The sequence below is a fragment of the Abramis brama genome (genome assembly GCF_963993115.1).
Source record: "Abramis brama genome assembly, chromosome: 16".
Classification (NCBI taxonomy): Eukaryota; Metazoa; Chordata; class Actinopteri; order Cypriniformes; family Leuciscidae; genus Abramis; species Abramis brama.
The window spans coordinates 968,979-994,938 of NC_139978.1; the positions used below are offsets into that span (position 1 = coordinate 968,979).

Genomic DNA, 25,960 nt, shown 5'->3' on the forward strand with positions numbered 1-25,960 from the left:
ACACACACACACACACACAGATCTTACGGTATTGTGTGTTGTCCTGCTCGGGTGGAGGGCACACACACACACACACACACAGATCTTACGGTATTGTGTGTTGTCCTGCCCGGGTGGAGGGCACACACACACACACACACACACACAGATCTTACGGTATTGTGTGTTGTCCTGCTCGGGTGGAGGGCACACACACACACACACACACACACACACAGATCTTACGGTATTGTGTGTTGTCCTGCTCGGGTGGAGGGCACACACACACACACAGATCTTACGGTATTGTGTGTTGTCCTGCTCGGGTGGAGGGCACACACACACACACACACACAGATCTTACGGTATTGTGTGTTGTCCTGCTCGGGTGGAGGGCACACACACACACACACACACACAGATCTTACGGTATTGTGTGTTGTCCTGCTCGGGTGGAGGGCACACACACACACACACACACACACAGATCTTACGGTATTGTGTGTTGTCCTGCTCGGGTGGAGGGCACACACACACACACACACACACACACACACACACAGATCTTACGGTATTGTGTGTTGTCCTGCTCGGGTGGAGGGCACACACACACACACACACACACACACAGATCTTACGGTATTGTGTGTTGTCCTGCTCGGGTGGAGGGCACACACACACACACACACACACACACAGATCTTACGGTATTGTGTGTTGTCCTGCTCGGGTGGAGGGCTGAGGTTCACAGTGCTCCAGCTGATCTGGTCCTGAGTTTGAGTCTCCTCCAGCGTGACCCACGACACCTGAGTTTCAGAACCCTTCGCTGGGAGAAAACCCACACGCTGCAGAACAGAACAGCTCGTTACACACACATCTCATTACACACACATTTCATTACACACACACACACGCTGCAGAGCGATATATTAATCATCTCATTAAATCATCTATATTAACTATACGAGGAAAACCTGTTATCGGAGATCCATTGAACCCTTAAACTCATACCTCGGGTCTTCACTGACCCAGGACGTCATTCATTCAGTCGTACTTCATTGTCTTTTCCTTACGCATACTGTCTATATATATATATATATGTTGATAATGTACGTGTGAATACCAGGTCTGGAGGCTGGTTTGGTGAAGAGCAGCTGATCACCATCAGATCTCGGTGAATATTCAGTAAACTCCAGCTTCCTTCCTGAGATTCTACAGTACAGAGAGATCAGAGTCAGTACAGTAGAGTACAGTAGAGGTAGAGTACAGTACAGAAGAGTACAGTAGATAAGAATAGAGTACAGTAGAGTGAAGTACAGTAGAGTATTGTACGGTATAGTACAGTAGAGTAGAGAACAGCAGAGTGCAGAATAGGTAGAGTACAGTAGATAAGAGTAGAGTACAGTAGAGTACAGTATAGTAGAGTGAAGTACAGTACAGAAGAGTACAGTAGATAAGAATAGAGTACAGTAGAGTGAAGTACAGTAGAGTATTGTACGGTATAGTACAGTAGAGTAGAGAACAGCAGAGTACAGTAGAGGTAGAGTACAGTAGCGGTAGAGTACAGTAGCGGTAGAGTACAGTATAGTAGAGTGAAGTACAGTACAGAAGAGTAGAGTACAGTAGAGGTAGAGTACAGTAGATGTAGAGTACAGTAGTGGTAGAGTACAGAAGAGTACAGTAGAGGTAGAGTACAGTAGAGGTAGAGCACAGTACAGTAGAGGTAGAGTACAGTAGAGGTAGAGCACAGTAGAAGTAGAGGTAGAGTACAGTAGAGGTATGGTACAGTAGAGGTAGAGTACAGTAGTGGTAGAGTACAGAAGAGTACAGTAGAGGTAGAGCACAGTAGAGGTAGAGTACAGTACAGTAGAGGTAGAGCACAGTAGAGGTAGAGGTAGAGTACAGTAGAGGTAGAGTACAGTAGAGTAGAGGTAGAGCACAGTAGAAGTAGAGGTAGAGTACAGTACATAAGAGTACAGTAGATAAGAATAGAGTACAGTAGAGTGAAGTACAGAAGAGTACAGTAGAGTAGAGTGAAGTACAGTACTGAAGAGTACAGTAGAAGTATAGGTAGAGTACAGTAGAGTACAGTACAGAAGAGTAGAGTACAGTATAGCAGAGTGAAGTACAGTAGAAGTAGAGTACAGTAGATAAGAATAGAGTACAGTAGAGTGAAGTACAGTAGAGTAGAGTGAAGTACAGTACTGTAGAGTACAGTAGAAGTATAGGTAGAGTACAGTAGAGTACAGTACAGAAGAGTACAGTAGATAAGAGTAGAGTACAGTATAGCAGAGTGAAGTACAGTAGAAGTAGAGTACAGCATAGAATAGAGTACAGTAGAGTACAGTAGAAGTAGAGGTAGAGTACAGTATATAAGAGTAGAATACAGTACAGTACTATAGAGCACAGTACAGTAGAGTACAGTAGATTAGAGTAGAATACAGTACAGTACTATAGAGCACAGTACAGTAGAGTACAGTAGTCATATGAGAAGTCATGCGTAACATGAGAACACGAGAGTAGCTCTACATACGAGAAGTGAGAGACGTGACCTCGCGACTCGAAGTATCAACAACCAACAGATCCTGTAATATACAAACACAATGTCAAATCAACTTTATTAATATACAGGACAATAACAGAATCAGTGACGCAAACAGACTTCAAACTCTAAAAAGACAATGGAGTCAATGTTCAGCTGAGGTCAGTTCAGTAACTGTGTAAAGATAATCAAATAGGAAACGAGTTCAATTCCTCTATAAAGCATCTCTGGAGAAAACAGTGATGTCATCATCCAGCTCAGCTCAGTTCATATTCAATTTGCAATAATTAACCATGTTTATCTGTGTCCATGGAACAGTACCTTACGGCCTCTCTGAGCGCAGGAGATCAGCACACGCTGACTGTCAGCTGACCAGCAGCGGGGAGAAAGCTTCGAGCTGTAGATCCCAGTAAAACCATCTGACACACACACAGAAAAAAGAGATATTAAACAGGCCAGAGATCGTCTTGGCTACATATGTGACCCTCGTTCCCTGAAGGATTACGGATACGTACGCTGGACATGCCGAATGATTGGGATTCGCTTAGGGACCCTATCATCTTTGAGTGTTAACAGAACGAGCCAAAGCACATTGGCGTGTGAGATCTGCATCTCGCGCTCCGCCCGCAGCACGGGTAGAAATACAGAAGCGGATGCAGGAACCATTTGTTTTTCGCTGAGGAGCCGAGCGGAAGCCCCGGAGTCAGCGGTGGTCCAGCAATGCTGGCGACGGGACGTACGTCGGAAGTGCCGAATGATTGGGATCCCAAGTAACACGCCACCGTCCAGTGCCTAGCCAAAGCCTCCCGATCCCCCCCCACAGGCTGTCGTGAGAGCTCGTCGGCTGCACAATTGAGCAGGCCGGGGAATAAGTGGCACGAAGCGACCTCAGATGCTTCTGACTCCATAGGAGGAGATGGCGGGTGAGTCGCCACATGCGGTGGGAGCGTAGACCACCTTGATTTACGCAACGGCCGCAGTGTTGTCCGTATGGACCAGCACATGCTTGCCGAGCAGCAGCTTCTTGAGGCGGCCCAGAGCAAGGGGTACTGCTAGCAACTCGAGGCAGTTGATGTGCCTATGCAGTTGGAGGCCCGTCCAGACCCCCGCAACTGCATGTTCGTTGTCTGTGGCTCCCCAGCCGGTGTTGGAGGCATCTGTGGAGACCACAGCATACCTGGACACTTGTTCTGGGGGCACTCCGGCCCAGAGAAACGAAGGGTCTGACCACGGGCTGAGGGTTTGGCGGCAGGCCGGGGTGATTGTCACACGGTGCCGCTTTATCACGCCCATTTTGGGACTCGGCCGTGAAGCCAGTGCTGAAGCGGCCTCATGTGAAGCAACCCGAGTGGCGTTGCTGCGGCTGCGGATGCCATATGTCCCAGGAGCCTTTGGAAAAATTTCAGTGAGCCCTCTGTTCTGCTCTTGATAGTATTCAAGGAGTTCAGCACTGACCGGACACGTTCCTCTGTGAGCCATGCCGTCTGGTGGACCGAGTCCAGCTCCATACCGAGAAAAGAGATCCTCTGCACGAGGACCTGAAGACCCAACTGGCTGAGATGCCGGAGCATCAGATCCCTGTGTTTGCACAACTGATCCCGAGACTGTGGTAGCATCAGCCAGTCGTCGAGACAGTGGAGGATACGAACACCACGCTCTCTCATGGGAGCAATGGCTGCCTCCGCGACTTTCGTAAAGACGCGGGGCGGCAGGGACAGCCCGAAGGGTAGGGCCTTGTACTGATACGCTCGACCCTTGAATGCAAAGTGCAGGAAAGGCCTGTGTCGCGGGAGGATGGAGACATGAAAGCATGCGTCCTTCAGGTCGATTGCTGCAAACCAATCTGGGGGAGGGAGGGAGGGGGGGGGGCATTCGAAAATGCGTTTCTGCGTTAGCATTTTGAACGGCAGTCTGTGAAGGGACCGGTTCAGAACACGCAGGTCCATGATTGGTCGTAACCCACCACCTTTCTTGGGTACAGTGAAGTACGGGCTGTAGAAGCCAGTCTTCATATCGGCTGGAGGGACCGGCTCGATCACACCCTGCGCCAGTAGGACTGCGATCTCCACACGCAGGACAGGGGCCCGTTCGCTCAACACCGAAGTGTAGTGAACACCCCTGAACTTGGTCGGGTGTCGGACGAATTGAATCATATAGCCGAGTCTGATGGTACGGAGGAGCCAGCTAGACACTCTGGGAAGCACTTTCCAGGCTTCCACAAACCGGGCCAGGGGGACCAGAGGCACCACAGAAGTACCCACGGCGGGGCAGCGAAGTGGAAGACAGGGACCCGACTCGGACGGCATAGCGGCCCGAAGCTGAGTGTGTGGGGCAACGAGGCTTTCGGTTTGTTACGCATTACGAACCGAACGATTCGTTGGACCATTTTCCCTGCCGGTGCGACCTTTGTTAGCAGTCGACCACCACAACGATGCCCAACATCATGCGGCAAATGTAATGAAAGCGGAACGAAACTGCGCTACTCATTATTTTGTGCTTCACGGACCGTTTATCAGTTTGGACCATCAATGTCAATGCAGTGCGAGCCGATCTTGATCAAGCGACACTGTTACTACACAGCGCTAAGAGATCCAGTAAAGAAAGCATTTGAATTCGACAAAGTAATAACATCGCTGCGAGATCCAGTGAGAAGCATTCACATTTCTCTGTTATTAATCGTAGATCTCTATTAGATCAAACAGCGCTGACGTGGAAACCAGGAGAAACTTGTGCCATGAATTAACTAGTTATAGGCTTTAAGTCCACAGATCAGCAACATTCACCATGGATTTACTGTAGTAACACTCACTGTAACCATGGAAGTGTGGCAGGAATAGTAAAATGCTTTCAAGTACGTCACATCTTTTTCCAGCACTTCAAAACTCAAATATTATCATATATAAATGTTATTTATAATGTGATGACCAAAACATTATTTGTTCATACTTCAAAGATTAACACCATTTATAAAACTAAAAGTTTCAAGATGTAGGAAAACTCACACTTATTTAAAAATAAATTTTTTGTTTGTTTAAATCAAGTAAATTTCTCTGGCATTTCTGTCTTTTTGCTGTATCGAAAACGTACCGAACCGTGACACCACTGTATCGCATCGAACCGAACTGTGAATTTTGTCAACCGTTTCACCCCTAGTCTCCACGGGTCGGCGGGGGGTGTGTGAGGAGGGTCGCTCACTGCCAACCTCGCCCTCTTGGGACCCAGGAACAGAGGAATTTGCTCTTTTATTGAACATGTGGGAGCCTCTGGACTCCGGGGAGCCAGGAGTTCGCTTCTAGGCAGTGCGAAGTTCTCCACCACGTCGCCGAAGAGCCCAACCTGGGAAATGGGGGAGTCCAGGAACCGAGACTTGTCGGTCTCCCTCATATCAGCCAGGTTCAATCATCATCAAACGCTCGGCTCCTCAGCGGAAAACAAGTGGTTCCTGCATCCGCTTCCGTGTTTATACCCGTGCTGCAGGCGGAGCTCGAGATGCAGATCTCACACGCCAATGTGCTTTGGCTCGTTCTGTTAACACTCGAAGATGACAGGGTCCCTAAGCATGATCCCAGTCATTCGGCACGTCCGATGTATGACAGACTGAAAGAGAACTTTATCTGAATAACACGTTTCTGAACTCCAATAAACCAACCAATAAATAAATAAAAAAATGTATGCAAACATGCCCTTACCCTCTCTGGCTCTCGTCTGCACATCGACCACAACACTCGTCTGCTGGGTGTACCAGTCATACTGCAAACACACCACAACTGATCACATTACTGCAACACTTTACAGTCAGGGTTAGTTTACACACACACACACACACACACACACACACCACAACACTCGTCTGCAGGGTGTACCAGTCATACTGCAAACTAATTACTGTTAGTGCTAACACTTTACAGTCAGCTTTCATTTACTTTAAGAATTGGACACACACACACACACACACACCACACACAGTCGGCTGCACTGCTGGTGAGGGCCGAAGACGCCAGACTCCAGATAAGCGATGCGACAGTGATCAGGACTGAGCCGAGGAGAGCAGACGGAGCTGGAGTTACAGGACAACTGGTCTGAGAACACAGATACAAGATTATGAGTGTCAAAAATGTATACACTCACACACACACACACACACACACACAGAATGGTTGAAGATGAGAGCTTTACCACATTTGCCACTAGCCAGATCCACATAAAACAGGGACGACCTGCAGAAACGACAGAGCATTTAAACAACACGAAAATGAAGAGGTTTAGAAAGTTCATCTTCTTCATAACACAGATATTCCTCCTCATCATCATCACCTTCTGTTGTTGCAGTATTTGAGCCCCAGTCTGAACGGCTCGTGCCACCAGCCCACGAACACCAGCCCGGTGTCCCCGGGAGCCCAGAACGCCTGCGGACCAGAGCCACTTATTCAGAACAAAACATCTAAAGCAGAAGAACAACTAGAAGAACAGGCCCTGTGATCTTTGCTGAATGATGTTCTAGTAAATGCTGAATCTCACCTCGTTCAGTCAGCTCAGTTACAGAGCTATACCAGTTATCATGTATTTCAGTCAGCTGGAGCACTAGTGCCCCCTATGGGTGAAACCTCATGCAACTGATCAATGCATCCTCCATATTCTGTTGTCTATGCACATCACAATTTGGTAAATATAAGTAAATTAGTCAAAATGGGGGACACCCTAAAAGTTTGTTGGCCTACATCTTTCTAACACTTTGAAGAATCAAAATTGTTCAGTATATGAAGATACATGATCATGTAATCCAATGTATAGCCTACACTCCTAAAAAATAAAGCTTTCAAAGGAAGAATCCCATAGTAATACCACAAATGCTGGTCTTGCTCTAGCTGTGATGCGACACACATTACGTAATCATGTTGAAAGGTCACGCGTGACATAGGCGGAAGAACAGACCCAGTGTTTACAAAGCAAACATGCAAAGACTGAGTCAAACGCCATTTACAATTTTTTTTAAATAAAAGGTAAAACAACAATGTCGAAAATTTAAGAGTTTTTCACTCTACTCTACATTTCTGAACCAGAACACGCTTGACCTTTCAACCTGATTATGTAATGTGTGTCGCATCACAGCGAGTGCAAGACCAGCATTTGTGGTTAAAAGTATATAAACGTTTATTTCTTTATAAAATGTCCGCTGGTTTGTCTAGATGAGACTCTTATTCCTCGGCTGGATCGTGTCGAGACTTTGAAGCTGCACTGAAACTCACATCTGGGCCTTCGACCCGTTGGACCCCATTGAAGACACTATATGGAGAAACATCCTGGAATGTTTTCCTCAATTTCTTTTCGACTGAAGAAATTAAGACATGAACATCTTGGAGGACGTGTGGAAGAGTAAATTATCAGGACATTTTAATTCTGAAGTGAACTAATCCTTGAAATCACTCCCGAAATTTTATAGTCTGCATGTGGCCAATGAGACTTTATGATTTTTTGCTCTTTCAGCCTTGAAGCAGAAGCAATACCAGATTAAGCTGCCATTCAAATCAATATATAATACGTTAAAATAAGCACAATCTCAATCTGAACGCATGTTAAACACAAGGGCCCTATTTTAACGATCTGAAACGCAAGTATCAAACACGAGACGCAAGTAACTTTGTGGGCGGGTCTCTTGCTATTATACCGGCGGGATAAATAACTCTTGCGCTCGACGCAAATCTAAAATGTGTTGGTCTGAAGTCGCTTCATTACTCATAGGTGTGGTTTGGGCGTAACGTGAAATAAACCAATCAGAGCGTCATCTCACATTCCCTTTAAGAGCAGGCGCGCTTGTTCCATGGCGGATTGCTATTATAACGGCGGATTCGCCAGACGCACGCCAGGAGCGGTTCACAGCCGAGGAGACCGACGCTCTCGTCAGGGCCGTAAAACACAGAGAAGTGACATTGGGGATGGAGAAACACACCCAGATTAGCTTCGGTTAAACAGGCGTATGATAATTTGGGTAAATGTGTAAGCTAGATTTATGCCTATTTTTTCACATCTTCATGGACACAACAATGATTTCCCTCGTGTGGAATATTTTTCCTTGTAATAATGTATGGTTTGCAAAAATGAAAACTGCTGCGTCTGTGTAGATGAGAGAAGTGTGTGTGTGTGTTGTGCTCACGCTACATTGATTATGGCCAAGCATGCGCCCTTAAAATAGCATCTGAATAACGCGCCGCTGACTTTAGACGAGGTTTCTCCTGGTCAGTGGCGGAATTGTTTTCTGAAACTGCAAAATAGCACCAGGGAACGTTTGCGCCAGAACACGCCTCCTCTTTTCAAGTTCAAGCGCAAGTTCATTCCCTAATTTACCGACGTGCGTCTGTGGAGGGAAAAGTCCGCTGTGTGTCGGGTGCGAAATAGGAATGACACATGCGTCGGTGAACAAAGTCAATTGTGCTGGGTGCGAGATGGGGCCCAAGGACTCGTACTGTACCTGTCCTGGAGAGATGTCGGAGGGTATTCCCTCCAGAACCGTGATGTTGCTGCCCTCGATGTCCAGCACACAGAGCACTGGGCTGCTTTTATTCACCAGCGCTTCACCCCAGTCTTCATAATACTCAAACTGATGCCCCTGCCACACACACACACACACACACACACACACACACACACACACACACACACACACACACACAACACAATGCAGATCAAAACCATTAACCAAACTAAAGCAGGGGTAGATGGCATACTCTTATTAGGTAAGAGTGTGTGTGTTGGTGCTGTTCTTTTTAAAGATGTAAAGAAGGCATTTGACACTGTTGACCATCAGATGCTTTTATCTAAACTAACAAATTCAATTTATTCAGAGGAGGCAATACTTCGGATAAAATCATCTCTTTCAAATAGGAAACAGTGTGTGTGTATTGATGGTCCAAAATCTTCTTATCTTGCTTGTCCTCAGGGGGTTCCACAAGGCTCTATTTTGGGACCAATTTTATTTTCACTTTATATAAATGATCCACCTGGGGTATGTAAAGGTGTAAATGTTCAGATGAATGCAGATGATGTAGTAATTTTTACCCATGCTAAGAATATTGAAAAAGCTTTGATTACTTTGACTTCTGCTATGCCCAATATTCAGGATTGGCTTACCAGGACAGGTTGAAAACTGTGTGTATGATGTTTGCAAACAGTTAGCAGAGATGACAGACTCAGAGGTATTCCTGAGAGGAGAGGAGCTTGAAAGCTTGTTAAAGAGTTTACATATCTTGGGGTTACTTTGGATAATACTCTAACTTTTTAAAGTCACAAAAAAAAAGTTGTCTAATATTGTACAATTTTATTGAAAGAATTTTAAGTATATTAGGCCACTCTTGACAGTCGGTGCTGCCAGGCCGTATTTACATAGGTGACACAACCCTAAAGTTAATGGAGTCACTGTATATAAAAGTGTTGAATAAAAAAACAACAACTCTCATTTCATTACTGTAAAATAAAAATTAAAAATGAGTTTTAAAATTTGTAAAAATGTAAAATATGCCTGCTTTATTTATAAGGTCTGGCATGGGCCTCTGTTAAATGAGTTTATAAAACGGAGGACAGATTGTGGTGTTGGTACCAGGTCTGTCATTAGATTAGATTGTGAAGTGAACATCTTTTGATCAGAATGTGTTATCTCTAATAGGGAGCAAATATTGGAATAGTGTACCAGTCAATAAGACAACGCTCTACTTCTCACACTGGGAAAGATCATCTGAAGAAGTGGCTTATGACGAATCAGTTGTATAAACACTTTACTTAGAAACTGTAATGATGTGTTTGGGGTATTGTCTCTTTGTAGTGTCGTGTGTATGGCCGAGTGTGTGTTCTTGTGTGTTCCTGCCAAGGGACTGTGGATGTAATTAGTAATGTTGCTATAATCCGGCTTGTTTAATACTAATGTTCATTAACATGCTTTGTCCCTGTCAAATAAAAATCAACAATACATGACGGCAAACTTTTACCAGGACGGTTTCCTCCTTCTTGTCCGTCTTGGCGGTGTCCTCTTCATCAGTGAGCGAACCCGTCTCAGGACCCTGCGGATCAACACGGGGTCAGATGAAGAACACACTCACAGAATCATTAGGAAGGGTGTGTTTCGTGTAAACCTGGAAGTAGGACTCTGTCTTGGGTCGTTTCTTCTCAGCCACATACAGGAGGTGAGTCTCTGAATGAGACCAGACCAGACAGCCGAACTGATCTGAGAACAGAGAGCAGATGATCAGCGTCTGCTCATGTGGATTGATCAGGAAATGTCATTTTCCAGTGAACAGCTGCTCTAGCCTTAACTGAAGACCTTACTGTAATCTGCCACCAACTAACAAAAGCAAATAAACTAAAGGCTATTTAAAAATTCATGATTCTGCTCATATAATATCACACTCCATATGTCACTGTTATCAGTGTAATCGTGTGTTGTAGAGCTGCACGATTAACCGTTAAAGACGGCGATCTGAACACCAGTGATCTCACTCCTCAGCGACTCTATTAACCCTGTGATCACAGGAACACTCAGATGTTCTGGCCCAGAGAGAGCCATCGTCGTGAAGAGATGTGAAACAGCTTCACTAACAGTCTTTTCAACATCACAGCATCATTATTTCTGTCTTACACTCACTCAGATTATCACAGGAGTGCTGGAGAAAAGAGTATAGTTCAGATATAAACACTGATGTCTACAGTAGATCACAATAGAGCAAATCAGCTTTTAAAAGTAACTTGATGCTTCAAATAAAGATTGTAGTGATTACATCGTTACACCAGTAGGTGGCGGCAGGAGACTGGTCAAATATGTGTTTGTCATTGAATCATTCACTCAAGAGATTCTTTCAGAAACACTGAATCATCCAGTAATGAAACAAGTGAAGACTTTATGAGTGAGTCAATGACTACGTTTACAAGCTGTTAATATTCGGGTTATGGTCGGGTTAAGGTCACTATTTGGGTTTCTGAAACATTCGGAATAACCTGTTTACATGCATGAGCAGAGAGAGTTACTCCTGTATACATGGAATTTGTAATCAATTGGCAATATCCCGATGTAAACGGCGACGCACGGTTAGCGTCTGGACGTACGGACAACCTTAAGACGCAATATGCGTCATTTCCGATTCTTCTTCCTGTATCCACAGACAGCAGCAGCGGATAATGAATAGTTCGGGGCAGATAGCGATCGCCTTTGTTTGCGCTTTATCCTCCTCGCTCCAAAAGTGGTGCTGTGCTGCGTCTCGCCATGTTTACCTCTACTTCTTGTTTACTTCCGGTGTTTACATGGCCGTGCGCGACCGGGTTATTGCTAATATTCCGGTTTTGAACGGGTTATTGGCTGCATGTAAACGTAGTCACTGAAAAAATCTGAAAATCCAGCTTTTAATGTTGTTTATGTGTCTATGTGGTGTTTTTAATATGCTTTAAGACAAACCATGTGTAAATTCATAAGTCGACTCCATTGCTGAGTATTTCCTCCTTAAAACTGCAGTGAACCAAAGACAGTCTCAAAAACACGCTTTGAAATCGCTGGTGTTTCTGACGTATTTTAAGGCATGAATAAGGAAAAAACATTTGAATACGTAATTTTGGTGATCAAAGATGAGTTTTAAGGGATCACATGACTTTAGGTTCACAGCAGTTTAGCAGGTCCTGTTCATTCTTTGACCACCAGGAGGACACAACGCACAGTGCTGAAAACCCTGAGTTGAGAGGAACGTGTGTGATTGTTTTCCTCTTACCATCTTCATACACTTTGCCGTGTTTGTTGAGAGTCGTCAGATTAAGACACTTCAGCTTTCTGTTCTTGTGCCAGATCTACACACAGAGAGAGAGAGACAGAGAGAGAGAGAGAGAGAGAGTGTGAGAGAGTGTGAGAGAGAGTGAGAGAGAGAGACAGAGAGAGAGAGAGAGAGAGAGAGAGAGTGTGAGAGAGAGTGTATGAGAGAGAGAGAGAGAGAGAGAGAGAGAGAGAGAGAGAGAGAGAGAGAGAGAGAGAGAGAGTGTGTGAGAGAGAGATATATCGATCACTGGAGTTGCACACTGACCGACTGCGCTGTGACTGACACTGAGTTACGAGGTTGACATGCTGCCAGAAAGCACATTAAACAAGTGGAACTGCGCTTTACTGACAGTCATCAATCAAGCGCTGGTCTGCTCCTTATTCCCAAAAGAGATAAAGGTGACATCAGCGCTGAAGAGTGATAGAGCCTTGGGTTAAGAGGAAGAAGACAGGGTTGACGAAAAGGAGGAAGATGTCCCGGTAAGACATATTTACGAGCCGACATGTACAATATACGGCCAGCTCTCATGCGTGGGAGCCAGTCATGGACATATTCCCCCATTTTCTTTATCAGTCTGGCCATTTGAACATTTCCCCCAAATATAACATATACTATTCAGCATAGAACAGCACAGAATAGTGCACAAATATGCGGATTGGCATGAACCTCTTATCTTAAAATGTAGTGCCTAGCAGAAAAAATATGTTTAAAGGGGTGGTATAATGCCCTTTCACAAGATGTAAAATAAGTCTCTGATGTCCCCAGAGTGTGTGTGTGAAGTTTTAGCTCAAAATACCCCACAGATATTTTTATATCGCATGTTAAAATTGTCACTTTTTGAGGGTGAGCAAAAACACACCGTTTTTGTGTGTGTCCCTTTAAATGCAATTGAGCTGCTGCTCCCGGTGCAGGGGGCGGAGCTTCAAGAGCTTGTTCGTGTGTGTGTGTGTGTGTGTGTGTGTGTGTGTGTGTGTGTGTGTGTGTGTGTGTGTGTGTGTGTGTGTGTGTGTGTCTGTGTCCGATTACCTCACACACACATGCACTGAAAATTTCAAAAACGTTTAGCCTTTTATGTTGAAACTGGAGTCAGACAATGATGGAGAGACTCTAGAAGAAGAGAAACATGTAGAAGCAACAGGACATTTCTGAATGGTTAGTTGATGAATTTATGAAGCTGATGTGTAGTTATCTTCTAGTCATTGATTAGCATATTCTGTCTTGATAATCTATCGTGTCCAGGGGGCGGGGTTTATGTAAATTCTAGGGTTGGTGATGTCACTAACCCGGGAGGAATGTGGTGTAGTCTCTACCAGCCGTTTGTTGTAGTCCTTAAAAAGCGATTTCTTTAAAAGCAAATATCTCCCTTTGCTTTGAACTTTGAGCGTCGTAACTTTGCAGATGTTGTTTATGCTCAAACAGCAACATTACACACTAACTAAAGTTAGAAAAGAGAAATCATAATCACCCCTTTAATACTTTTTAACGGCCTTATAATCAGGATCCTCTAATTTCAGAGATTTTAACGCCCCGAGAGAACCCTGTCATCAGTTTACCCATGATCCCGCAGCATTAGTGTCATGTGCAGCCGTGAGGTGTCGTCGTATCGCAGATTAATGAATGAAGTGTGAAAGAGCCTGACCTCCAGGAACTGCTTGTCTTCTCCTTTAATGCTGCTCTCTCTCAGCACAGCCTTCATGTCTCCGGATGGGGAATCCACACTGAGCAGCCTGCACACACACACACACACACACACACACACACACACACTGATCACCGGATCGCAATACCTGTGCTTACAGAGCTCTCACGCTCTAACACACTTCTGTGACTTAGTGTGAAAATGAAATGATGTGGGTGAACTATCCATTTAAATATCTTTCCTTGCTGATATACAGCCGAACCAAAAACTATTCAGACACAGATATCATTTTTGATTTTTTGTTTTTTCTAGTGGGTGCAGGACACTATAGTTTATTATAATAATAATAATAATTACATGTACTGCGTTAGATTAAACTGAGAAGGGTCACAGCACTGGCATATTGTCGTCCTACTGTTAGTTTCACTGCTTCTATTGTTCTAAAGTTGCTCTGGATAAAAGCGTCGGCTAAATGAATAAATGTAAATGTTAAATAGTTAATTTGTGTGAGTGAGGAGAGCAAAATAAAGTGAACTGTGACATATTATACCCAAAAATTCTCCATAGAGTAAAAATTATAAAACTTTGGGAGCAAAACTGATTCGGACACTTTGAGCTGATCATGTTTTGCTGAAGTGTGTTTTCTTTAATTGCTAATGCTCTTTTTACACACAGACTGAACAAAATGAAGCATTGCTTGGTGATTGGTTGAGCTAAACTGGTATTATCTAATTGTGTAGTTAAATTTAACAGCTGACAGATATTCAACATAATTCATGTGTGAGACAGTCTAACAGAAGGACGGACAAAACCAGTCAAATATCAACTGAGTTCTGCTCATATTTATCACCATTCTCTAAACTATAGCGAATAAACTGATGTTGGCGAGTGACTGTGTGATGAACAGCGGTGTGGTGAACGTACTCTCCCTTGATCTCAGTGCAGTTTCCCGACGGTCCGGAGTAAACCACGGATGTGTCGTCATGAAACACGATGTACTGACGACAGAACTTCACACTCTCGTTCCTCTCCAGATCCCGCTGGGTCCACTCTGGAAAACATCACGTCACAATCGTGAGTGTCTCGTAAATCTAAGACTCATAAACCATCCGATCGTCCAGCGTAACGGCCCACGTTTAGCAGTGTGGAGCTGGACGACTGGACGATCGGATGGTTAATGAGTCTTAACGGCCCGTGAGGTATTATAAACATTAACATTATTCATTTCTGTACAGCTGATTTGAAAATGATATGCATTGTGAAAAGTGCTATACAAATAGAATTAAAATAGTTTAATTTACCAGCCATAAACATTTTTTTACCGAAAATTTTAGAAAACAGTGAAAATTCACAATTCCCTATTTCAATTTTGATAGCACAGCTAAAGCTACTAGCCTAACTAATATACATTTAAAACATTATTAAAGAGACATTGAATAAAGTAATTAAATGTAAAATAACACTGGATACTGTATACATTAAACAGATTAATCCTTATTAAAGTTACAGATTCAGTCAAGAGCAGTGAAGGATTTCTGTCTTTTGCTGTTTGATTAATATGGAAGCTTGTTTCCGCCACTGAATAATAAATAAATAATAATAATTGCTACTTTTTATCTCACAATTCTGACTTTTTTTCTCACAATTGCGAGATATGAAGTCAGAATTGAGAGATATAAAGTCGCAATTCTGAGATATAAAGTCGCAATTGCGTGTTATAAAGTCAGAATTGTGAGATATAAACTATTCTGAGGTAAAAAAAGAAAAAAAAGAAAAAAGTCTGTCTTTTTTTCCCCTTAGAAATGGACTTTATATCTCACAATTCTGATAAAAGATGTCAGAATTGCGAGATATAAAGTCGCAATTGCAAGAAAAAAGTCCGAATTCTGACTTTATATCTCGCGATTCTGACTTTTAGGAATATTTAGGAAATTTTGATGCTTGATGCTTTATAACAGTATTGCAGATACTTACATAAAATTCATCTGCCAATAATATGTCTTAGTAAGATGATATTTAAATGCTTAGTTTTATGATCAAAGTTCTAGTTTTAAAACACATAATGCAATACAATGATGATTGAGAGATGAACTAATAAACCTTCCTTAAAAGCCTGATGATCATATTTAACCCTTGTGTGGTGTTCATATTTTTGTTACTCAGCCAGTGTTCGTGGGTCTGGTGGACCCGCTGCATTTTTGGGTTTTTAATTCAACACAATCAAAAATGTTATGTTAAAATACTCAACAGATGTTTACTTCATCCCAATTACAAGCAATATAAACAGCATATATGGTCAATATTTTATCTTTACCTTTGTTAGATCACATTTAAGAATTGCAACCTCGTGTGGGAATGGCAGGAGTAGAAGCACAAAACTCACTCTTGCACTCTTTCACACTTACACACAGTCTCTCTCTCACACGCACACACACACACACTCACGCACACACATACACACACCCACAACACACACACAGACACACACAAAACACACCCCCCCCACACACACACACATACACATGCACATACACACACACACACACACACTCACTCGGATATGTGGTGTACGGTCACTCTCCATAGGCATAATGGTTAATGTACAAACTGTATAATCTATCCCCCTACACTAACCCTACCACTAAACCTACCAATCACAGAAAACTTTTGGCATTTTTTGAATTTCAAAAAACACCATTTAGTATGTTTTAGGACACAGATGTCGTCATAAACCATGTTTACGTTGTAATACCCATGTCATTATACACATTTGTGTCCTCATAAACCATATAAAAGAACATACAAACACTAACAGCAGGCCCTGACAGGAGGAGGACAGAGTAAAGGTACACAGGACCTACAATTTCCACACTTTTATTAGCCCCGGGTCCAGTGGACCCGAACATCCTGTGTGTAATATAAATGTGTAGGGGGGGTGTACAGTGTGTTTTCATTAAAAATGTGTTCTGATATATATTCCTCACAGAAAATGAGCCAAGGCCAATGAGTCTCAGTTTGAAAAAATAATTAATTGTATCATTTTTCTTTTGATAAAAAATGAAAACGGGTCCAACAGACCCGAACACCATACAAGGGTTAATACTCGTGATTTTTCCTTAGAAACAAAAATGATGCATGGATAATCAAGTAAACACAAGTCACTTCAGTCCAGTAAGTGCTCATCTAAAAATTATCCTTACGTTTACTTTAAAAAAATCAGTGAAGGTTTCAATTTTGTTTTTTACAATTATACTGAAAAGCCTCAAACTTTCTAAAAGTCTGAACTGTCAGTCAGACGACAGAAAACATGAAGTACAACAGGTTTTCCCAGCACCTCACTGCAGAACACGAGATCCAGATCCAGCTCCTCCCCCTGGATCTCGTGTTCTGCAGTGAGGACCATCTCGGGTTTTCAGCGAAGTTTTGATCATGTTGAGAATTTAGAGGCCTTAGAAACTGATACAGTACTGTAGACTTTATTGGGTTAATGATGATGGTCATTTAATTGTGTGTTAATAGTTGTGATGAAGAGTTGAACCTGTGTAGATGTTGCAGTACTGTCCTCCGTATCGTGACGTCACCACGGGACCCACGTCAGCGCGACACAAGGCGGGGAACCGACACTGATCCCGGTACAGCTGAGCGATCTCTGCCGGCTCCCGGAGCACCTCACACACACACACACACACACACACTCAATGTAAGAATCAAAGAACATGTGTGTGTTTAAACTGATCGTCTGCTCCCAGCACGTGACGCGGAAGTTGCTCGAATAACACCGAGCTGTTGTTCAGCGGTTGAGAATGAGCAGTGTGTGTGTTCTGTTGCGGTGTAAAGAGTGAAATACACATGTAGTGATGTTGTTGTACATGATATTTGAGTGATTTGTCAGTACCTTTGAGCCCATGATGACAGCGCAGTGTGAAGTGAGTTGCTGAGAGAGGAGAATCCTGCGGTTGAACATGGAGACCTGAGGGGGCGGGGCTCCACGCAGCGGGACGCGTCTCTCATTGGTCAGATGGAGCGGAGGGGGAGGAGCTCCACGCAGCGGGACGCGTCTCTGATTGGTCAGATGCGATGACGTGAGTGTTATTTATATCAGAAAAGGTATTATATCAGAGCCGTTAACGGCTCTGGTTTATATCATTTGACATACATTATTAATCTTATGATCATACTTGATTCGTTTCATATTAATCAAAAACCTATTTTATCTGTGGTGTTTTTAGAATTTAAAAAATTATATAAAGCTTCACTTAAGTTTTCATTTTAGGGTAATACTACAATGTCTTCAGGCCCAGTTATACACTGTAAAATTTACATAATATGTTATGACCACACACACACACACACACACACACACACATATATATATATATATATATATATATATATATATATATATATATATATATTACTTTAACTATTCAAAATAATTTGAGCAGATTCAGCTCAATTTATACAGCCAGTTTAAGTTTTTTTAAGTCTTTAAGTTGATATGTCTTAAAGTCCCCCTGTAGTCAATAACCCAACTCATCTTTGATCACCTAAATTACATAATTAAAAGTTTTTTCTTGAATTTTTTTTTATTCATGCCTTAAAATAGCTTGAATGTAACTCGACACCCTTGCCTCATTTAGTATGCGTGGTTCTATGAATATGCAAATGTTCACTCCACTCACTCACTCAGCTCAGAGATCCACTGGTTGACGATCACACGTTGATCTGATTGGTTACAAGGTAGTTTGTGACGTCAGAAACACCAGCGATTTCAAAGCGTGTTTTTGAGACTGTCTTTGGTTCACTGCAGTTTTAAGGAGGAAATACTCAGCAATGGAGTCGACTTATGAATTTACATATGGTTTGTCTTAAAGCATATTAAAAACACCACATAGACACATAAACAACATTAAAAGCTGGATTTCACCACAGGGGGACTTTAAATGCTGAATATTTTTGGTATGTGTATTAAATTGGACCACATTTTGACCCAATTAAATAAAGTTAACAGATTTGTTTGAATGATTTGGTTATTTTATTAATTTACCAATATATTTAAATCAAAATACTGACCACATTTGCATTTGCAAGTATGACTGTCATGATTCCTGAAAACGTTTTCTTCTCTCAGAGTCTCATATTTGTTGTGGCTCTTGTAGATGATAAGATGATTATCAGACTCATATCTAACATCTGTGTGTGTGTGTGTCACAGCAGTGAAGAGGACAGCTGGAGGCAGGCGTTGTTTAAAATCCTCTTTTATTTTTTCCTGATTGTATCGGAGGGTCATTATTACTTTCATCACACAACATGACGTTACATCAAGCCTACTACAGGTATACACTGAAACAAACACAAAGTTTACAATGGATATATGGATACGCTCCCACAACAGTCAGTGTAACACTTTATTTTCGACCACCTTCAAACTGTTGTCTGTTTTTTTCTTCTTTTTTTCTAAAATACATGTCGACTTAAATTCCCCGTCCACAAATTACATGGAAGCCGTTTTCTCTTTTTTTTTTTAAAAGAGTCTTTTACAATCACAACAAGTATAGACCAAAGACCAAAAATGTCTCAATACAATGATTTTTTTTGTTGTTTTTTTACATTTCCAAACAGTCCACATGAGCCGGTCACATACACAGTGTGATTCATTTGAGTATTAATGTGTTTATTTGGTTTCTGTTTATGTCGTGATGCTCCTTTTTTTTAAGACTTAATTTACACAAAACACCAGGTCATTTTACACCTTGCTTTGAATGTTTTGTGTGCAGAAGTATAGTACAATTTACATGTTTTACAGAGATATCGATGTGTGTTTAAGGGTGGGATGGTTGAGCAGCGAAGGATCGGGACGAGGCTGCTTAAGGCCCATGCACTTCTCAGGTACTTTAATTGATTCCTTTATGCCGACCTGTTTTATTTTCCTGTCATGTGTTTCTTTCTTCGTGCCACTAATCTACTCCTACAAGAGTAACTGTTGTCTAACCCAGTAAAAGGATCACGATGCACGAACGAGTGGATAAATAAAGCACAGATAATGGCAGGTGATCTGCGTTCCCTGACATACATCACAGTCAAAAGCCCTAATGAATCAAACCTAGGGTGTAAGAATGAATGGCTTTCTTGGTATTGTAATTAAGCCCTTAGATCTATGCATATAGTATCTCCCCTTGGTGCATTAAGTCTATGCTTTCCTGAGGTGAAAAGGATCAGACGCACACATGAATGAACGCTATACGGTTGATATTGCAGGCAGTACACACAGTTTTCTGTCGGTGTTTCTGTCTATATATCTGATCATTATACATTATATAACTCTCTCAGGTGCTGCCCCATATACATACTAATCCATTTACATAATATCTATTTGTTTAATAAAATATGATTTATTAAATGTTGGTATATAGTCATTTAAAACGTCTTTTTGAAAAAATAAATATATCCCAATACATATAAACAAGCCTTTCTGAACACACAGATCTGTGCGATCACATATAACGGGCAGCCCTTCCCATATAAACCTCCTCATATATCATACTTGTGTTATTACAGTATTGCACCAGCTACGCATCATATATATCAGTCTATAGCGGCGACGGCCGTCCGTGGACAGTGAGGAATGACTGACGCTCATGTTAATCGCTATGGCTAATCGGTTCCGTCTCAACAATGGGAAACATGCCACAAATATGGGAAACTATATTTCCATTCAGTTGATTATTTACAGTTCAGTTTCTCTTATACAAACAAATCAGCCGCCTATTAACATTTGTGAATCTACTATTGGAGTAGGTGTTTTATTTCGTTTCAATACAACCATTTTTTTTTTTTTTTCTCAGATGAGAAATTCATTGCATAGAAAGTCTGAAATTTAAAGTCCTCTGACCGAATGTTTCGCTTCTGGTTGTTGGTCAGATTTTTGATGATTTTTTTTTTTTTTTTTTTTTTGATTGATTGATTGATTGAATGATAACAAATGTTGATGCATACAAACACACATCCAAAATCATTCACACATACCATTAGAACATATAGCAATATCAATATTTTTTCTTTTTTTAAACATGCAATCTCTACTTGCTTAAAAGATCCAACATTCCACTAAATTTCTCCTTTATTTCTCCAACTAGCTTTGTGTTTTTCTTAATTATTACCATTGTTTAATAAAAAAACCTTTTAAAAGAAACATGGCTTTGACACCTAATGTGTAATCGTAAGAGACTGGGCATCACTTCTTTAATGACTGGACAGACAGTGATCCTGAACCACAGAGATATATCACAGCCTCTCCTGACCACGACTGTAAAAACATCGAACAATTGTGCTCTTTACTCACTGACCTCCATCATCTATTGCTTTTGATCTATTTTAAACCGATAAAAATAAACTCAACCAAAATATATTTAACAAAAGAAAAGCTGTAAACAAGTGACGATGGATTTAAAACAGTAGTGAATTAAATGAAGAAACTTATTTTAAAAATTTAAAAATATAAATAAACTTTTTCCATATACAAACAATGCGAAAAAAATAAATAAATAGAAACTGTGATTAGAAAAATATCTACAAACATAGTAAGGCGACGATCGAACAACTAAACAAAAAAAGATAATGCACAATATTCCACCTCGCCGATACCGTAAGATTGTTGTAAAAATACCCCATCTTCTGCCTGAGGACAATTTCTGGACACTTTGGAAAGGAAATGAATAAAAAAGACCTGATCGGCCAGAACCTGACGTTGTGATCTCTCCCGACGTGATGTTCGGAGTCTCGTGTGTTGGGCTTGTCTCGTCCTCTTCGTCTTCTCTCTGCTCGAGTGTAAACTCATCGTCGATCTCTCCTTGATATCGTGAACAGTGTAAGGTCTTGGATTGCATGCACTCCGAGTCCACTTTACACTTGTATAGCACATAGCAAGAGAAGGAAAACAAAAAAAGACAAAAACAAACAAACAGGTTTTTTTTTTCTTCCTCATTCTGGAATGTCGAGTTAAAGGACTTAGCATAGAGATGTGTGTTACAGTAACCATGTTCATGATTTTCCTTTTTTTTTTCTTCTTCTTTTAGGAAAAACCTATGAAGTTTTTCTAAGTGTTCCAACAGTGCTGTTTCTTCGGATCCTGAGAGGGGAGTGAAGAGCGTTTCCCGAGGGAAACAGGGAATCACGCTTCTCCGTGAGGAACTGGGATCGTGTCGGCTTGTTTCCGGAGTAAAGCGCAGGATCGACTGTCGGCTTCATCGCCCCGCGTCGTGTGCTGATCGCTCTCTATCTGTCGTTCTCGGCTTCCCGAACAGAGATGGGAATATCTTTGGCCGTGCGGTTCGGATGGAACACAGATACTGAATTCCCAAATAATCTGAAGAAGAACAATATGGAAGACAAAGACGGCATCACAATCCAATGACAGACATTTTTAACGTCAAATGTGAAAATAATGACTATTTTCAAACAGGTTTCCCATCAGACTCGCATCAGTAATGATCATTCTTGGGTCATCTAACCCTAATACATCCGTGCCCTGAGTGGACTTCCATACCTTTAAAGATTAGACAACATTGGCTGGCTAAATTGGATTCTAATTTCCAGGATTCTTCCCTCCCGGACAGCAACATAGTGTCGGCCCAGATCCGGCCCACATCCGGCCCGTGTGGAATCCATGTGTACCAGACGTGGGCCGGATCTGGGCCGACACTATGGATAGTGAACCCCTGGATAAAGACTATGTCCTTTCAAAACTCCTCATTCTAAAGCTACTTACAGGCTTTCAGAGCGAATAGTGTTGTCTCCATTGAATTATGACCTTGAGTTGGTAGAGTCCTGTGATTCCAGTCCTGGTTGGCTTTAAAACAAAACAAGAAAATTCCATTCTATAAAATGTTTTTTTACAAAACGTTGCAACACCACCAACTATTTCTAACAATATTGAACATGATATAAACGCAGCCCTAATATAATATGCATGAAGTTTTCCCTTACCAGAACGACCAGATAGCTTCTCTCCCTCTCACTTTCTTGTGTTGTCTTCTCTTTAAATTAAAACATTATAGCGAAACTTCATAGGTTTTTCCAGTGCAAAAATGTCCTCTGTCATTGTAGACACCCTGAAATAACACAGAAAAAATACAAATAATCACTGTAAAGCTAAAAATATGCCACTTTATTATAATACACTGTATTCAATCAACTGTTCAATCTCTCCGACCCCACTGTAATTGATCATTCTTTATAATTTGTCATAGTTTATAGTTATTATATGAAGCTAATCACATTCTGTAAATATTACTGATTATCTAATATGGCACTATCTTCATTTCTAAATTTGATATCACTTACTGGTTAGTTAAGCTCGTTTCCAAACGAGTTAGTAGTAGCTGAAGTGTTAATCTAGTACTTCTCATTTGTCCTGTATAGTTACTCATTAATGATGGACCATTATTATAAAATCTGAAGTAATTGCGCCCACCTTTAATTGTACTTCCTCACCACAAGGAGGAGAACTTCTTGCCAAACCCAGAGATGGCTGTGGAGAAAACCAAGAGTATTGGTTATAAAAAGTATTGTACAATTAATTACATGCCTTTTTCCAAATTAAAAATATTTCTGAAAAAACATTGATTAATAAGACTCTCTGACTGGCCCATGCATTACTCAAACTAGGCCTTTACAGGAGTAGTTCACTTCAGAATTATAATGTCCTGATAGTTCACTCTCCCACACGTCATCCAAGATGTTCATGTCTTTCTTTCTTCAGTGGAAAAGAAATGAAGGTTTTTGAGGAAAACACTCCAGGATGTTTCTCCATATAGTGTCTTCAATGGGGTCCAACGGGTCGAAGGTCCAGATGTGAGTTTCAGTGCAGCTTCAAAGTCTCGACACGATCCAGCCGAGGAATAAGAGTCTTATCTAGACAAACCAGCCGACATTTTATAATCAGGCGGAAGAACCGATCCAGTGTTTACAAAGCGAATGTGCAAAGACTGAGTCAAACGCCTTTTACAAAAGAAATGTAAAAAATAAAAGGTGAAGCAACGATGTCGGAGAAACTGAGATTGAGTTTTTCGCTCTACTCTACATTTCTGAACCGGATCACGCTTGACCTTTCAACCTGATTACGTAATGTGTGTCGCATCACAGCGAGTGCAAGACCAGCATCTGTGGTTAAAAGTATATAAATGTTTATTTTTGTTTATTTTGTCCGCTGGTTTGTCTAGATGAGACTCTTATTCCTCGGCTGGATCGTGTCGAGACTCTGAAGCTGCACTGAAACTCACATCTGGACCTTCGACCCGTTGGACCCCATTGAAGACACCATATGGAGAAACATCCTGGAATGTTTTCCTCAAAAACCTTCATTTCTTTTCCACTGAAGAAAGAAAGACATGAACATATTGGATGATGTGTGGGAGAGTGAACTATCAGGACATTATAATTCTGAAGTGAACTACTCCTTTAATAGTAATGGACTAAAAGTATTGGAAACTCTGCTCACCTTCTCCTAATTTCCCAGCCTGTTCTGCTGCTCCTCCAGGCAGGATTTTAGACATGATGCTGTCTCCTTCTACACCCATCTGACCCGTCTGCCCCGCGGCGGCACTGCCGATCCCACCGGGCCTCAGAGGAGCCTTGGAGCCTAGAGAATCATGGGAACATCGTCAACAGACACATATATCCCACTTCATATGGATATGGGTGGAAAATCTAGGTAGTAATCTAAGATAACGTAATGATCAGACAGCGACCACTCATTAATCCTCAAGACAGAGCACATGTACAGCACTTTATGTCCCTTGAACAGTGGCATTATAAAGAAGAGGTTGAGTAGACACCACTTGAGTTATTGCCTTGTTCATTGTGTAACTATCCAAAAGCACCGCTCACGAAGATGCCACGGCCAAATTAAAAAATGTCAAATTCACCAAACTTGAACCCAACTTGAAATGCATGTATGGACCATCTCTGCCTCCAGAAGTCCATCAGGAGAAATTCCTAATCACGGTTATTCTCATCGGCATGACGTGAAATTTTGCCATTTAAAAAATGTCATTTTTCCACAAATTGCCGTCTCTTTATTTCGGGCCACTTTTCCTTTCATTTACCCATGCTTTTTATTGCTCTTACTAAATATCAAGAGTTTCATGTATGATGACACATCATTATAGTATATATTTTCTTCGAAGTACTGTATACTGTCATTACATGGCCGTCCTGCTGATAAAAGTATACACTCATTCTTCTCTCATTTATTTGGTGTAACCAGGGTTTGAAATGAACTGTTTTCACTCACTGGCCAATTTTACCATTACATTTTTAAGTTATCGTCCATTCACAACTTCTACTAGACAAATAAATAAATAAAAAAGAAAATGATGTGACTGCTAACAGATTGCAGGACCGATCAGCCTGAGACATCTAGAGGTTCATGAATGAACTAGATATTTACATTATTGTTACTGATAGGTTCTTTCTCACTGATATATTAAATTCATCATTCTTGTGGTATTTAGCGAGAGCACTGAGCAGCTCGGTACAATAACATTTGGTACAATTACCACACACTAAATCCACAGTAAATAAATAAAAGACAACCATGGTATGCATATGAAAAGATGCTGTCCTTTGATTGAGATTTAAGTGAATCTAGGCCATGTTTTTTGAGCACAATTACCTATCCCGGTAAGTGGAGGTTGAGCTATTTTGGCAGGCTGGCCGGGGACTGCTTTAGCTCCAATAGCAGTGGCAGGGGTCGGCTCTGGTTTAATCTGCTGGAGACAAGAGACACATGTTCATAAAATACACCTATACATTTCACATATTAAAACTACTGCTTATATTGTAATTTAAAGTTCAGTTCAATTGATATGGTGTAATTATATTTTATTTTTGAAAGAAGAATCAATTCATATTTAATGTGAAATTGAACAAAATCAATATTATGATTTAACCTTGATGATTAAAAATATATGTAAACTTTTAAAAGTGCTGTTTAAAAGAAAACTATAACTCACTCTT

The 25,960-nt window shown here is 41.5% G+C and overlaps 2 protein-coding genes and 1 long non-coding RNA gene across 3 annotated transcripts in view; 1 reads left to right on the top strand and 2 right to left on the bottom strand.

Annotated features, from left to right (window-relative positions):
* The window catches only part of LOC311065799 (acylamino-acid-releasing enzyme-like), a 34,230-nt gene extending 16,291 nt beyond the window's left edge, over window positions 1-17,939 (bottom strand). The window contains exons 1-16 of the mRNA XM_084086548.1: window positions 17,838-17,939; window positions 17,481-17,610; window positions 14,867-14,993; window positions 13,943-14,030; window positions 12,262-12,337; window positions 10,642-10,733; window positions 10,498-10,569; window positions 8,988-9,125; window positions 6,836-6,927; window positions 6,698-6,738; window positions 6,479-6,600; window positions 6,211-6,271; window positions 2,843-2,940; window positions 2,513-2,564; window positions 1,103-1,191; window positions 686-824 (exon numbers count right to left, since the gene is read on the bottom strand). Of these exons, the coding sequence (XP_083942674.1) occupies window positions 686-824; window positions 1,103-1,191; window positions 2,513-2,564; window positions 2,843-2,940; window positions 6,211-6,271; window positions 6,479-6,600; window positions 6,698-6,738; window positions 6,836-6,927; window positions 8,988-9,125; window positions 10,498-10,569; window positions 10,642-10,733; window positions 12,262-12,337; window positions 13,943-14,030; window positions 14,867-14,993; window positions 17,481-17,610; window positions 17,838-17,906 (1,486 nt within the window). The 5' untranslated portion in view covers window positions 17,907-17,939. The remainder of the gene's footprint in view (window positions 1-685; window positions 825-1,102; window positions 1,192-2,512; window positions 2,565-2,842; window positions 2,941-6,210; window positions 6,272-6,478; window positions 6,601-6,697; window positions 6,739-6,835; window positions 6,928-8,987; window positions 9,126-10,497; window positions 10,570-10,641; window positions 10,734-12,261; window positions 12,338-13,942; window positions 14,031-14,866; window positions 14,994-17,480; window positions 17,611-17,837) is intronic.
* LOC311065800 lies at window positions 17,884-23,549 on the top strand. The gene is made up of 3 exons (XR_014602979.1): window positions 17,884-18,024; window positions 19,157-19,831; window positions 22,018-23,549. It is a non-coding gene; the product is annotated as an uncharacterized lncRNA (long non-coding RNA).
* The window catches only part of bsna (bassoon presynaptic cytomatrix protein a), a 57,207-nt gene continuing 50,431 nt past the window's right edge, over window positions 19,185-25,960 (bottom strand). Inside the window, 6 exon segments of the mRNA XM_084086545.1 lie at window positions 19,185-22,307; window positions 22,710-22,790; window positions 22,928-23,052; window positions 23,415-23,471; window positions 24,441-24,581; window positions 25,617-25,710. Of these exon segments, the coding sequence (XP_083942671.1) occupies window positions 23,431-23,471; window positions 24,441-24,581; window positions 25,617-25,710 (276 nt within the window). The 3' untranslated portion in view covers window positions 19,185-22,307; window positions 22,710-22,790; window positions 22,928-23,052; window positions 23,415-23,430.